This window comes from Papilio machaon, chromosome 19 (assembly GCF_912999745.1).
Source record: "Papilio machaon chromosome 19, ilPapMach1.1, whole genome shotgun sequence".
In the NCBI taxonomy this organism is placed as follows: Eukaryota; Metazoa; Arthropoda; class Insecta; order Lepidoptera; family Papilionidae; genus Papilio; species Papilio machaon.
The window spans coordinates 6981736-6995436 of NC_060004.1; the positions used below are offsets into that span (position 1 = coordinate 6981736).

At 34.3% G+C, this 13701-nt stretch overlaps 4 protein-coding genes across 4 annotated transcripts in view; 1 reads left to right on the forward strand and 3 right to left on the reverse strand.

Annotated features, from left to right (window-relative positions):
• Positions 1–42: 42 nt before the first annotated feature.
• LOC106715595 lies at positions 43–5195 on the reverse strand. Its single transcript, XM_014508916.2, has 2 exons — positions 4943–5195; positions 43–202 (listed from the first exon to the last, which is right to left on the reverse strand). The coding sequence occupies exons 1-2, from the start codon at positions 5132–5134 to the stop codon at positions 47–49; spliced, it is 348 nt and encodes a 115-aa protein (XP_014364402.1). The 5' UTR covers positions 5135–5195; the 3' UTR covers positions 43–46.
• Positions 1893–4654, reverse strand: LOC106711642 (general transcription factor II-I repeat domain-containing protein 2A-like). The gene has a single exon (XM_045682467.1). It carries the CDS (start codon positions 4155–4157, stop codon positions 2349–2351), a length of 1809 nt encoding a protein of 602 aa, XP_045538423.1. The 5' UTR covers positions 4158–4654; the 3' UTR covers positions 1893–2348.
• Positions 5196–6126: 931 nt separating the features above from the next.
• Positions 6127–8815, reverse strand: LOC106715596 (testis-expressed protein 9). The gene is made up of 6 exons (XM_014508917.2): positions 8660–8815; positions 8182–8572; positions 7003–7100; positions 6697–6837; positions 6404–6571; positions 6127–6336 (listed from the first exon to the last, which is right to left on the reverse strand). Exons 1-6 carry the CDS (start codon positions 8762–8764, stop codon positions 6127–6129), a joined length of 1113 nt encoding a protein of 370 aa, XP_014364403.2. The 5' UTR covers positions 8765–8815.
• Positions 8816–9506: 691 nt separating this feature from the next.
• Positions 9507–13701, forward strand: part of LOC106715563 — a 30437-nt gene continuing 26242 nt past the window's right edge. Inside the window, exon 1 of the mRNA XM_045682671.1 lies at positions 9507–9731. The gene's annotated coding sequence lies outside the window, so the exon portion shown is untranslated. The remainder of the gene's footprint in view (positions 9732–13701) is intronic.

The following is a 13701-nucleotide window of genomic DNA, read 5'->3' on the forward strand; positions in this document are numbered from 1 at the left end:
ACTTAAAATATATTATTATATTAAAGTACAACTAAATTTTATATTATCATGGATATTGTGGGTTGACGTAGATGCCGATGTCGTAACCGAGCGCCTTCCCGCGTTCGCTCTTCATGCGCATGTTAACGAAACTGTGCCCCACACCACCCGCTGTTATGTTGATGGAAGCCTTGCTATGCAGCGTGTCCAGCGCCTGGATTCCCTGCACATACAACGTATATCTCACCGACAAATTATGAATACCACCAGTTTGTAAAATGCCTTGTATTTACAAAACTACGTCATTTAAATTTGGGCGCCGATATATTAAAAAAAGGTTCATTAATTTTAGGTTCTCATTTATTATTTCAGGTCATTATTATTTTTTACTTTAGTTTAAATCCGTCTGTGATATCTGGTCATCAACGCATACACTGTTATATGGATTGCAATCATTCTATATCTACTTCAATTCAAGTTGTCTTTGAAAACAAATAATACAGTATACAGTCATAAGTGAGAAATAAGGAATGTAGGTAATTATTGTGATTGTAAAATCTATTAATGTTATCTAGATTCCAGGCAAGTCTGCGACAACTAGCGCACGTGTGATTGTCCCACAGTGAGCTGCGCCGGCGCACATCCTGTACTATTACAATAACACGAGTGAAACTAGAAAACATTCAACAATCAAATCAGCATATAGTTTGGATATATACAATTCAATGTATATATCCAAACTATATGTTAACTATATGTAGTTAGATATCTAAGCACTTCAATGAATTGTGTTGAATCAATAATTAAAATAAAATAACTATTATCTTAATACTTACTTAACATTATTAAAGAAACTTCTTAAAGAAATTAGATATAAAAAAATGTCTTCGTCTTTGACTCAAAGGACTCTGTTAATACTAAAAGGGTGTTTATAGAGGGGCTCGGTAACCTTAAATTAGGGTAGCCTAATTTAAGGTTGACTAGGCCGTATAGTTATCCACTCTGACATTCTGCTCATTATTTGACTTCACACATACTTACATCTGATTTTTGTTTATGTAATACTAGCTTTTACCCGCGACTCCGTCCGCGCGGAATACAAAAAATGCACACACAAAGTTTCTATGTCTGTCTCCTAGTTCTAAGCTACCTCCCCATCAATTTTCAGCTAATTCAGTTCGACCGATCTTGAGTTATAAATAGTGTAACTAACACGACTTTCTTTTATATATATATAGATAGATATAGATAAGATAAATGAAATAATAGAATGAAAAAAAGATAATTAATAAGATATATTGTATGCGGCGTGGTATTACCAAAAAAAAAAAGACGACACTCGTTGGCAATTGTATTTTTATCAGTTACAAAAACAAACTAATAAATACGGCATAATTTAGCCCTCAAAGATTTCAACATTAATCGCCGCTTATTATTGAAGCTGATAATTAATAATTCTGAGAAGTTTTGATATCGTTTTCTTAGAAGTAATTTATAATTTCCTTCGCCTACTTAATAATAATTATAAGATAATTCGGTCAGCTCTTTTATACAACTAAACGTACAGCAAATACAATAATCGTAATCGGTTTCACAAATCATTCTTTTTTTAAAGCAAATTAATAAAATAATATATGATAATTCTTAGAAAAAATTGTTTGAAAATATTGCCTCTAGATTTTATTATATTATAGAGACGCGCCGCAGTAGCGATACTGGTTTTTTGTTTGTCCCAAACAAAAATAAAATTTTACTTTCAATGTCAACAAATGTACATTTCTGCAATCCACGCTGTTATAGTTCTTTCCCGGTCAACCAACAAATTCATGTAGGTAAAGATTATTATTCTGTCACTGTATTGAAATCTGTTATCTTACTTTTAATATTATAAATGCGAATGTTTAGATCAGCGGTCGGCAACCTTTTGGCAGTTAAGGGCCACATGGCGACAAAATTAGGTAGAGGCGGGCCGCACTTTTACATAGTTTTGATAATAGGTATATTAATCAATATTCTTTATTGCACCACAATAATACTAATACGTAATTAAACAAATGCTACAGGCGGCTGTCTATTTACATGTATAGGTATTAAGCCGCGTTTAGACTCTTATGGTGCGCCCGACAGATATGACTTTCACTCACTATGAGTGTAAAGGTGCGGGTTTCCTGTGCGGACATACATCCTTTTCAAACCCAAAGTAAGTGAAAATAACTCCCACACTGAACACTACTGTACAAGTGATATTAAAAATGCAACCTTTTTAATTATTTTTTTATTAATTAATAGGGGTGTAGCACTATGCCAACGACAAAACAACAATAAATGAACAAAGATAAAAAAACATAAATGAACTTGTACTTATACATTCAGTGTGATGTCTGAGGCTGTATTTGAGTGGCTATTTTTTGTACATCAGCTTTCATATTTGTAGTTGAAATTCTAAGAATAGCTTTCAAGTGCTCATCTGTAAGTCGGGAAGCATGTTTATTTTTTCTATGGTTGAGGATAGAAAAAGTTTGCTCGCATAAATAAGTACTGCCAAAAATTGTAATAAACTTTTGAGCAAACCTTTTCAATTCGTCGAATTCAATAGGTAAGCTGCCATAGAACTTAACACGATCATTGATCTCATGAAATGAGTTTTTGAGCATGTTATTAGATTGAAGATCAATCACGTTCATTTGTAAATGACTCGGTACATCGTTAATGTCACACGAAAAAGGATTTGCAAAAATCTTCATTTCATTAGAAACCTTTTCGAAGTCGCTAAATCTGTCACTGAACTGATTTTGCAGTTGTATTAAAATATCTCTCATTTTATCATTTTTAAAATTAAAATTTATTCCAGCTTCCTCGATAGCCTTTTTACAGTTTGGGAAATGGTCGAATTTTTTTTCGTCAATATGTTTTATAAATAGCTTATTTTTTGTTTGGAATGACTTAACGTCTGTGTGCATATCAGAGATTAATTTGTTTTTTCCTTGTAACCTTACATTCAGCGTGTTTAACTCATGAGTCAAATCTGTCAAAAATCCAAGGTCTATTAACCATTGTGGGTCTGTAAGCTCTGGAACAGGTTTACCTTTTTCGTTCATAAATGTGTTAATCTCATTTATGAGATCAAAAAACCTTTTCAGCACTGCACCTCTACTTAACCATCTCACTTCAGAATAGTACAACACATCTCGATGATGTGATTCAATATCTGAAAGAAATTGTTGAAATTGTCGATGTGTCAATCCATTTTTCCTGATGTAGTTTACTGTGGATACCACGATGTCCATTACTTCTTTCCATGCTAGAACTTTGCAACATAACGCTTCTTGATGGATGATGCAATGAAAGAATAATGGAATTTGGCATCCTATCTCTCCTAGTTTAGTTTTAATTCTACCTACCAGGCCCTTGTTTGCTCCACTCATGTTCCTGCCCCCATCGGTTGTTACACTTACCAATTTTTGCCATGGTAACTGCGATGATTCCATAGCTTGTTCAAAGCTACGAAATAAATCTTCTCCTGTAGTCGTACCTTTCAAACTACATAACTGTAAAAGTTCCTCGCAGACATTGAAGTCCTTATCAATACCACGAACAAATATTAGAAGCTGGGCGGTGTCGGAAACGTCCTCACTTTCATCGGTGGCTAAAGAAAACCATTCAAATTGTTTTATCTTGTCTCGGAGTTGCTCGAATAAATTGTCGCCCAAATCTTCAGTGCGCCGGGTACATGTTCTGGCAGATAGACTAATATTTTCAAACATTCTTTTTTGATCTGGGCACACCTCCTCAGCCATAATTATGGCACATTCTTTTACTAATTCACTATCGGTAAACGGTCGCCCAGACTTCGCAAGTATTTCCGCTACCCTTAAACTCGCACGTATATTCGACTCATTACTTTGAACTTGAATTTTGAAAACGTTTTGTTGATTCTTTACTGATAATTTGAGAGCGTTAATCTTTTGTTTCCGTACATCACCCACTAGGCAAGCAAATTTAGCTTTATGCTCAGTATCGTAATGACGTTTTAGGTTAAAATCTTTTGAAACAGCAAGCGTTTTTTGGCATATTAAACATAGTGGTTTTTCATTATAATTTATAAAAAAGTATAAATCTGTCCATGCATCGTTAAACACTCTATTTTCTTCAAATAATCTTCTTTTTTTTGAAGCCATCTGTTAAAACTTATAGCCTACAATGCAGAGTAATTTCTGTAACAAATAACAATTTGTTAGTGTCGTGTCAAAATTTAGTTATCTCTGTTATTACAAGTATATAAAAAACCTCTTATACTTACCAAAACTCCAGCAAAGTAGTAATTGTATATTACGATTTAAAACACGATGACGAACGACGAAATACGACGCGTGGTTTAAAACACACAATCAACCAGTACAGACAGAGCGCGGGCGGCAATTGACTTCGCACCCGGCTTGAAAACCAACGACGTATTCCCCTACCCGCACTCTCTTCGCCCCGAGCCCCGACGGTCGAACGCGGAACGATCAAGTGGCCAAGCTCCCAAAAAAAAGACGCTTGCGCTCCCCGATATTCAAACGCTTCAATCAATTTAGGTAAAATTTGAAAATTATAGTTTATTTTACAAAACAGTCGCGGGCCGCAAGGAAGTGAGCCGCGGGCCGCATGCGGCCCGCGGGCCGCGGGTTGCCGACCGCTGGTTTAGATAAATGGATGTTTGAAGATATCTCCGGAACGGCTCAACATATCTTGATGTAATTTGGCACAGATGTAGAACATAGTCTGGTAGAACACATAGGGTACTTATTAAGTTGTTTTAATGTCGCGGGCGATAGTTATCATTAAGCAAAATAAGAAAGTCTAATAAATCCGTTCCATCCTCCATCCCCTCGATGGGGACGACTAGATGTTAATATTGTATTATTTGTGATGTTACATACCAAATTAGATGTTTTAATTTTTTTATATTTTTGATACATACCTGAATAACTTTGTTATCCGGTGAAGAGTAGAAGAAATATTTAACCCTTTTGATGAAAGGTATGGCGTTGTATTCGACCCTCTTGTGCTCTGCGAGGACCACTCTGTTGGCGGTGTTGCCCACCACCAAGTGGTCACCACCCACACACAACAGCGATGTGGTTAAGATGGTTAATAAAATAACTGTCTTCATTGCGAAGGGATTGTGCGCTTGTCACTCTGCTCCACGCGATTGTGCTCGATTATGAAAGGTCGCTTAACTTTATCTTAGGTTTGTTGAGTGTTGCCATGTTGGGAAATTTTGCCAACTATTAGTTATGCGTTATTTAGTTTTTTATGTTTGGGTTTTTACTTTCAAACGTAGAATATGTATATTAAATTTTTTGTGTGTATGCTATGGCATTTTTATGGTTACTTTATTATACCTATATATTATGTAGTTAACGCAAGATTATAGTACTGCATTAACTAACTAGGATGACGCAGTGTCCCGTAGTGGATCTTCGCCTCTGACAACTTATGAGAACAGAAATAGAAAAAAAATCTTGTTTGTTGATCAATTTTGTTTATTTCTTTCCTATCAGTTATGTACATCTGTTATTGTATAAATAATCAGTTTTCTTGTATTTTGTATTGTAATACTTTGTATACTACTGTTGAGTGTATAATCAAATCTGACGGCAAATTTCGACATAAGTGTGGCAACACTGACAAGCAATAACATTAACATTACGCATCGCGCTGTGATCTAATGTGTTACTCAGCTGTGTGATACAATCGTAGTTATATATTCATTGTGGTACAACATGGTCAGGATATTGTTACATATGTAAAGTAAACGTTAAACGGACGCTCCCTTTCACAGGTCAATCAATTTCAATGATAGTTTATAATATATGATAGTTATAATCTGTGCTGCTAATGTTTTTTGTTAGGTATATTTCGATTCGTATTCTTGGTTTAGAATTTCGAATGTCTTCTAGAATTGATTTTTTTTAAACCAAATATTAAAGACTACTATTTGATGTAAAAAAAAACACGATTAACTGTACAGGAATGACATCACATTGAACGAAATAGGTATAGTAGTTTAGCACATAGGGGGACATTAATTGACACACAAATCCATATACATAAAAACATTATTCGTCAGTCAGACGGGTAATAAATGAGACAATGAGTGAATCATGAGTGTTTATTCAATAACGCGGTGTACTCGTTGTCCAGCGTGTCTAGTTGCGCGTGCGCAGCGAGCAGCGCGTTCTGTCGGCGCAGGTTGTCTGCGAGCTCGGCCTGGCTGTGTGCGGCTGCGGCCAGCGCCCGCCAGCGCGCCTCCAGCTCCACCCGCACCCGCTGCTGCTCCGCTGACAGCGCGCGGCTCGACTCGCGCAACTCCTGCACATGTGCCAAATTTAACTAATAACTCACGCTCACTCAACATCATTCAAAGATGTCGGCGTACCTTCTCGGCCATCCTGGCAGTCTCCAGCTGGTGTGCTAGTGTGTGTCGAGCCTGCTGGTGGGCGTGGCACTGCGCCTGCAGCGCCCCCGCCCGGCTCTCCGCTCGCCGGGCCTCCGCCCCCGCCCGCTCCGCGCAGCCCCGCGCCTCCATGTACTGACGCTCCTTCTCCTGCAAATGGAGAAACACTTAAAAAGGAAAGACAAGATATTTAGTTATCTTTCCACCACACGTGATTGTATAGCGTCTTTCATTTTCTCTTCTACGCGTGGAAACAGCAGTTGTAGTTTCCTTACGTCTAACTTAGCCTGCAGCGCGGCGCACTTGGCCCTGGCGTCGGCGGCGGCTGCGCGCGCGGCTTTGGTCTGGCTGAGCTGCGCCAGCCGCTCGCCCTCCAGCCCCGCCAGCTGCGCCAGGTGACCCTCGCACTGTGCGCCCTGCAACGTACCCCACATCTATGTTACCAGCGTCTTATTGTCACCTCCTGGCAAAAGCAAAAATAACTATCGAGAAGTCAAAAGAATGGACTAAAAAAAAGAAATGGTTAATGTTGATCCACCGGCAAAAATAATGTCGTTTTATAATGTGCTAATGATGAAAACCTTCTTGTCAAGAGCTGCCTGCATCTTGTCCACTTGCTCCTGCAACAGCTTCACCTTGGCCGCCAAGAACTTGCACACTCGCTCCACCGACACGCGCTCTAGAATCATACGTCATCAAATATACATGTTAAAAAATAGCAACATCTGTAATATGTCATATTAATGGAAGTATTATGAACTACTAGTCATCGCCCGCGATTCTGTCCGAGTAGAATTTTAAAAAAAACTTAGTAACCTATGTTCTATATCTATACCAAATAGGAAGCTAAACATCTAAATGCTTAGTGCGTATAAGTCATTGTAACTTAATAAAAATAAAATAGGTATAAAACTCCTCAAATAACATAAGATCCTTCAAATAACTTCAATTACACTTGTACAGTCCCCAATTTCTTATTATAAATTTCAGCGCCATCTAGCGACGATCATTTATAAACAGTAGCTTAGTTAATTGGGTTTAGTTATTTGTAAAAACAATTAATTTTAAAAATTACAATTAAACTGCCATCTTATAACTATTATATATACATTCTATTAAAAATAATAAGGCTTATTGAAAATTAAAATGCTACAATATAACGACACTACAATTTGCATATTCTCAATGAATAACTTATATAAGAATTTTGACAACAACATATTTGAAATCCATAAAGTTATCATAAATTTTATTCTCAAGGCTTCACACTCTTGTTAGTTAATTACAATTTAATAATTATATGTATTTGTTAAAAGAAAAGATATACCAATTTTATATGTAAATTACTATAGTATATAAATGTACATAGGAAGTATTAATTTATATATTTAGCAATTATATGAACCTCTGTATGTTTTGTTTTGGTATATAGATTTTTCTATTTCATAGCTTTTACAAGTTAATCAATGAAAATGAACATTTCTAGGTAGATCTCAAGCGTTTAAGGATTATTTTTGTGATGATGAATAATTCCCATAAATTTATAACAAAGTTGCATTAAAACATGCAGTGTACACTTAAATTTCATAATAAAAACTCTGAAATATTTGTGAATTAATTATTTTTAAATTTGTAGCTTCTTTAAAGCTGCAGCGAACCTCACATGTGTGTGATTTCTAAAATAACTGCCCTTTGTATCAGGACCTTAATCTGTTTAGTGGGAGCTTCTTAATGTGTTGGTAAATTATAACAATTCTTACCTTTTATAAATGTCTGGGGCAGTATTTTGTCATCAATGTTAATGGAAACAAAGGCATGTAAGAATTCTATATCATTATTTAATGTACCATTTTCATTAAACATACAATTGTGACACATTTGTCCGGTACTGTTGTAATTATTTTGTGGGATTGTGTCACAATTATTTTGTTCTTGGTTTCTATAGGAATTAAGTGTATTTGTCCTCTCATTATGATTGTTAAGTTTTTCTTTTTGTTTGTTTTTAGATGTTGAATTTCCAGGTTTATTTTGTTTATCTCCACTATGGGGTGTTATAGTTCTCGTAGAATCACAGCAATGTTTTCTTATATTTTTCGGTGAAGGTGTTAACCTCAGGTTGTGTGACACATCTTGAAATGTGTCTTGTTTTTGCTAATATGTAAAAATAAATGTCATTAGAAATTGACTACTTATTTTAACAAATATGTTTTTAGACGTTATAATAATTTTAAAACATACCATAACGTGTTCTATTTCTTTCATAAGACTTTCTGTTTTCTTTTCCAATTGCTTGTTTAGTTTTTTAAATTCATTCTCACGTGCTAAAATGTCTTGCGAATCCATTTTTGAAGATCTATGTTTTATTGGATACCGATTTTCAATGTTCAATTTCGTACTGTGTATTTTTCAATAGATTTTTAAGCAATAACAAGTTATTCGCAAAAGTATATTCAATCTTTTATAGATGTCAACTTCAAGCTAGTGTGTTTATAGTTTATCAGTTTAGAACGTTTCCATGGTGACAATCAAAAAAGGTTCTATATTCATGATTTTTATTAGTCAAATACGAAACACATTTACAAAGAAACTAATAAAATGGATATTTACGCTACTACAAGTAAGTTGTAAATTATAGAAACCATTTTAGGTGATGAAATGTATGTAAATCAATTAAATTATTATTCAGAGTAAACTGTTGTTGATGGGAATGTGCAGCCATCTAGTGTGAAAACGTTAAATTAACAAAGCGTCAAAAACAGCTGTGCGCAGTCCAATCAGGACAGGTCTTGAAATGTCAATAGAGCAGTGTTATTGTTGACATATTTTGTTGTTTAACATATGATCTCGATTGAAGAAATCTCCAATATATTTTCATAAATACTATTCTAGTATTGTAAAGTATGCACAAAAATGTGTAAATGTTCATTTATTTCTTTGAAACAATGCTTATAATGGTCATAAAACAACGAATTTAGTTGGGTGTGCGAGTGAGACACTACCTGCGTGAAAGAGATGAAGGAAAGTTTAGAGGCTGTTTCACAGATTTTCAATCGATTTACGAATGAGAACGTTCTTGGGCCAGCTGACATTTTTTAGTTCATGACTAAAGCGGGCGGCGTGTAGACGCTCGCTTTCCTTGGGTGCATCAATTATTAAAAAATCACATTAGGACAGCGTTTGCTCGTCCTCGGACATATTGTGAATAGTGCAATAATGTATTGGAAGAGAAAAAGACACGATTTTCGTAGTGTTATATTATAGCGCAGGTGTTCCCTATTGGAGTTAGACGAATACGCTTGCTGCTAAAAAGGTAATCTTTGTTTTATTTTTGAGTGATGCATTGAATACATGTATAATAATGGGCGAGAGGAAATGTTCAATGGAATTTTCAGCATTCATTACCACGCTTGCTTATTCCATATCGTTACTGCTTTTTAGAAAGTTTGACAGATTTACCAATCGAGATTGTAAAGCGACCATTTTGTGTTGACATTGAAACATATGGGACGGAGTCAGTTCTTTGTGCATCCTAATTTATACAGGGTATTTCAATAATTTATGAGGTCTTTATTGAATAAAATCAAAGGTAGCTACTAAATATACTAAAATTAACTATTAGATGGATAATAAATTACATCCGTTAATATGGAGTATCTATTTCTAAATTTGCAAACGTGGTAAAATGAATAGAATCAGCTGTTCTGAAACAAGATTGTAAGATTTGAAAGGCAGGTAAAATTAAACTTAATATGAAGGTGCATGAAATTGTACCTTTTTTTTAGTCAAAGTACCGGTTCGAGCAGGTATTATGGATTGTACAGCTGTTAATCTGTTCTTTCTAAACGTTATGCGAGTATAGTACTTATTACAAAGGGCTTTGGTCTAAAGTTAGATATTTGTATATAGTGTGGCAATACTCTGAATTCAGCCTGCAATCCCTTCAGACACGTTCTAGGGATGGGCTTGGTTTTTATCGATTGATACCGGTATTTAAATCATTTTTTAATATTACAACGCTGTTTTACGATAAAACATTATTTCGATACATGTAGGTAACTAATTAGATTTTTATTTCTTCTAGAAAATATTTATTTTGTAAGGATAATCCAGTTACTATTTTCTACATAATAATCGGGTAGGCTGCAACGATATTTTTCTTTTGAATGTTTTTTCTGTTGAACGTTTCTTTTATATCGTTACGTAAGGTATTTTATTGGCACTCTATCGTGAAGCTAGGTGGGAATAGTTTACACGTGTCACTTTAGTTAAAAGTGTATTTAAACATACCAAGTAATATATTTTATTTTAATAAATATAATATTCAAATTTCTTCTGTGGCTAATAAACATAACGCAATGTCTGTAATTAATTATAGTAGTTAGCATAAAAATCTACCAGTGTCTTTAGCTGTTCATTCATTTTTGTATAAAACGCGTGTGAGGTGAACTATTATTAAAATAATTTTGAGTTTTATTACTTTAAATATACCATAGTTAATTGTATTTTTTTAGAAAATATTCCTTTGTTGCTTGAAAATGTCATCAATGTCAGAATGAACTATGGAACAAAATGGCGACTGCGTAGCGAAAATGGCTACGCAGTCGCCATTTTGCTCATAGGGGTGGAAATATATTACAATGAAATGTCAAATAGGAATGTCTTACAAACCGTACATTTTAATCGATTTTATTGAATGTCTATGCATGCGCCATTTTGTTTAGCACATAAGGTTGAAAAATAATATAACAATTAAATGTTAAATAGGGATGTCTTTTGAAAATCAAAAAATTTTATCGATTTGATTTAACTTCTTGAAATATTAGTTAATTAGTGCCAATTTAGTGATCATTATTTTGATACGTATTACGAATACATCATTATCGTTAATGGTGTTTTTAATTGTAAGTATAGTTGTTTATACGGTTATATATTGTAACTATGCCTGTGATAGCATGGGTTATGTTTATCGATGAATCACGACACGTATTATCACCATTATATAAGAGTTAAATGCAATATTAATTATGAATTGAAACCTTGATAACTTTACTTGACGAACGAAGATTCGAGTACCTACAAAAAATGTTTTTGTTTACTCTTAAATCAGAAGCGGCTCGTATTTTTGGCTAGGCAATTCGATTTTTTATTGAGCATATAACCGGTTTCTTTTCTGTAGTGTGACGTTACAATAATCAAAGCTCGTTTTGCGCTTTTCTCATGTTTGTAGTTTGTTCTCTTCAGTTATCAAGCTGTTTGATGTCAATTTTTCTAGAATATTGCCAATCAATAAAACATGAATTTAAACAATTACAGATACGTAGCCGATTTCCTTTTGTTTTAACAAACACGTTCTTCTGCACAGATAATGTTTAACTTCTCAAAAGATTGTTTACAAAACTTTGAATTAAACACGATTGGCTGTTTACTTTTGTCTTAAATACTCTTTATTTACTACGTTTCAGCTCGGATATGGTAAATTAAAATGAGAAATCTACCAGTATGTTTACTGATTTCTTTGGCATTAACTGGTTTGACTTAAATACGGGCACGTGTTTTTACTTACATTTTATAACTAATCTGTTGTCGTGATGTGCCCCGCGCTCGTTTAGAATTTAATTACAATTGACCCTTCCACCACTCGTTAATAAAACAACACACATTATACTGTTTTTATAACCATTAGCTTGAACTTCCTGGTACATGACATCAATAATTAATTAGTTATTACTTACTTGATACAAAAAAAACACCCACCCATATAGTCTAATGGGGTAATTTAAGCTAACATCATTGGATACATTTATGAAAAAAAAAGACCAATTGGCCTACCGGATAAGTTAGTAGCTTTCCATAAATCTTGTCAGAATACATAAGAAATTCGAAAGTGGTTAAACAGGACCGGCACTTTTCTATCAAGATGTTGTAAACAGTTTATTTTGATCTGTTGGGGAGTGGCATCGTTAGACAAGTTCTCACTCCTTGGTTAAAAAAACAAACAAAGCAATGACAGCAACGTCCTTTCGGTCGATCAAACTGACTCCTTGTTGTCGAAGATACGAACTTAACTCGCAAAGAAGAGAGAACTTCAAATGTTAAGTACTTAATGCTAAAGTAAAGGTGTTATTCTATTTCAAAGAAGGTGATCCCTGAAGTTAAGGTCAATCACACTAGGTGCTAGGTCATCTCGCGTACTTCATTGAGTGTGTAATTTAATTACTCGGGTACTTTAGTCCATAGGGATGCTTTTTGTTAATCTGTCGATATAGTAATCGATTCCTTAACCATACCAAAAATATATTTTTCCAACTTAAGTGATAAAATCTGGCCAGCCCTTTATAAAACGACGTATGAATAAGCTATTTACGTGTCAACATTTTATCGATCAATGCTTAACCTAAGGAGTAATTTCTGTTCGTCCTGTTCTTTAAATAGCCACTTACTGGATGTCGATAACCTCAATGGTTATTTCCATCGACTTTTTTGTTTTTTTTTTTATATCCCATACATTTACGACATACGAAATAGAAAATAAAATGTCTTGATATTATCAACCTTAATTGTTATTGAATAAGGCTTTTCTTTTAGCATTTGTCATTTACACGATAAAATAACTGTCGCAACATTAATTTTGGGTTATGACTGGAATATTTTTTTTACAATGGCATTTACTAGAATTTTGAAGTGATTTACCTACAGAATAGATAATGGGTTCTCTGTGAAATTTATAGCATGAAATTAATACCGATAACTTGAAACAATGTCACATCACTAGCCTAAATTTAGCTCGCTGCGTACAAAGTCGTAGCCCTTTGCTGAGGTCCGTAACCTCAACGCTTCGAGTTTTTTAACTCGCTTTGCGGATCTCCTTTTTTATTTTTTTTTTAAAACTAGTTTACGTACGTGACCTCAAGGCATTGTGTGTTTTTTATATTGTGGTAATACAATGCGATTGAAATGAGCGTATCATAGCTTTGTTTTTTTTTTTTTTAATGATACGACAGAGACCGTATAAGTAATTGATATATCAAAAACACAATGCCTGTGTAAATTTAAATTAAATAAATGTTTGAAACAAAAGTCATTGAGATCTAAATTCAGAGTAAAAATAATTAACTTGTTATGTATTGTGTGTAACTTTAATTTAATAATTTTCTTAATTTAAAATTTTCTTTTGGAATTGTTCTCCTGAACCTCACTGAAGCCGCGGTCACTAATCGGCTAAAGACCAAAGACACAACACAAGTTAAATTAGTCATCTTTTAGGTAAGAAGAAATTACAA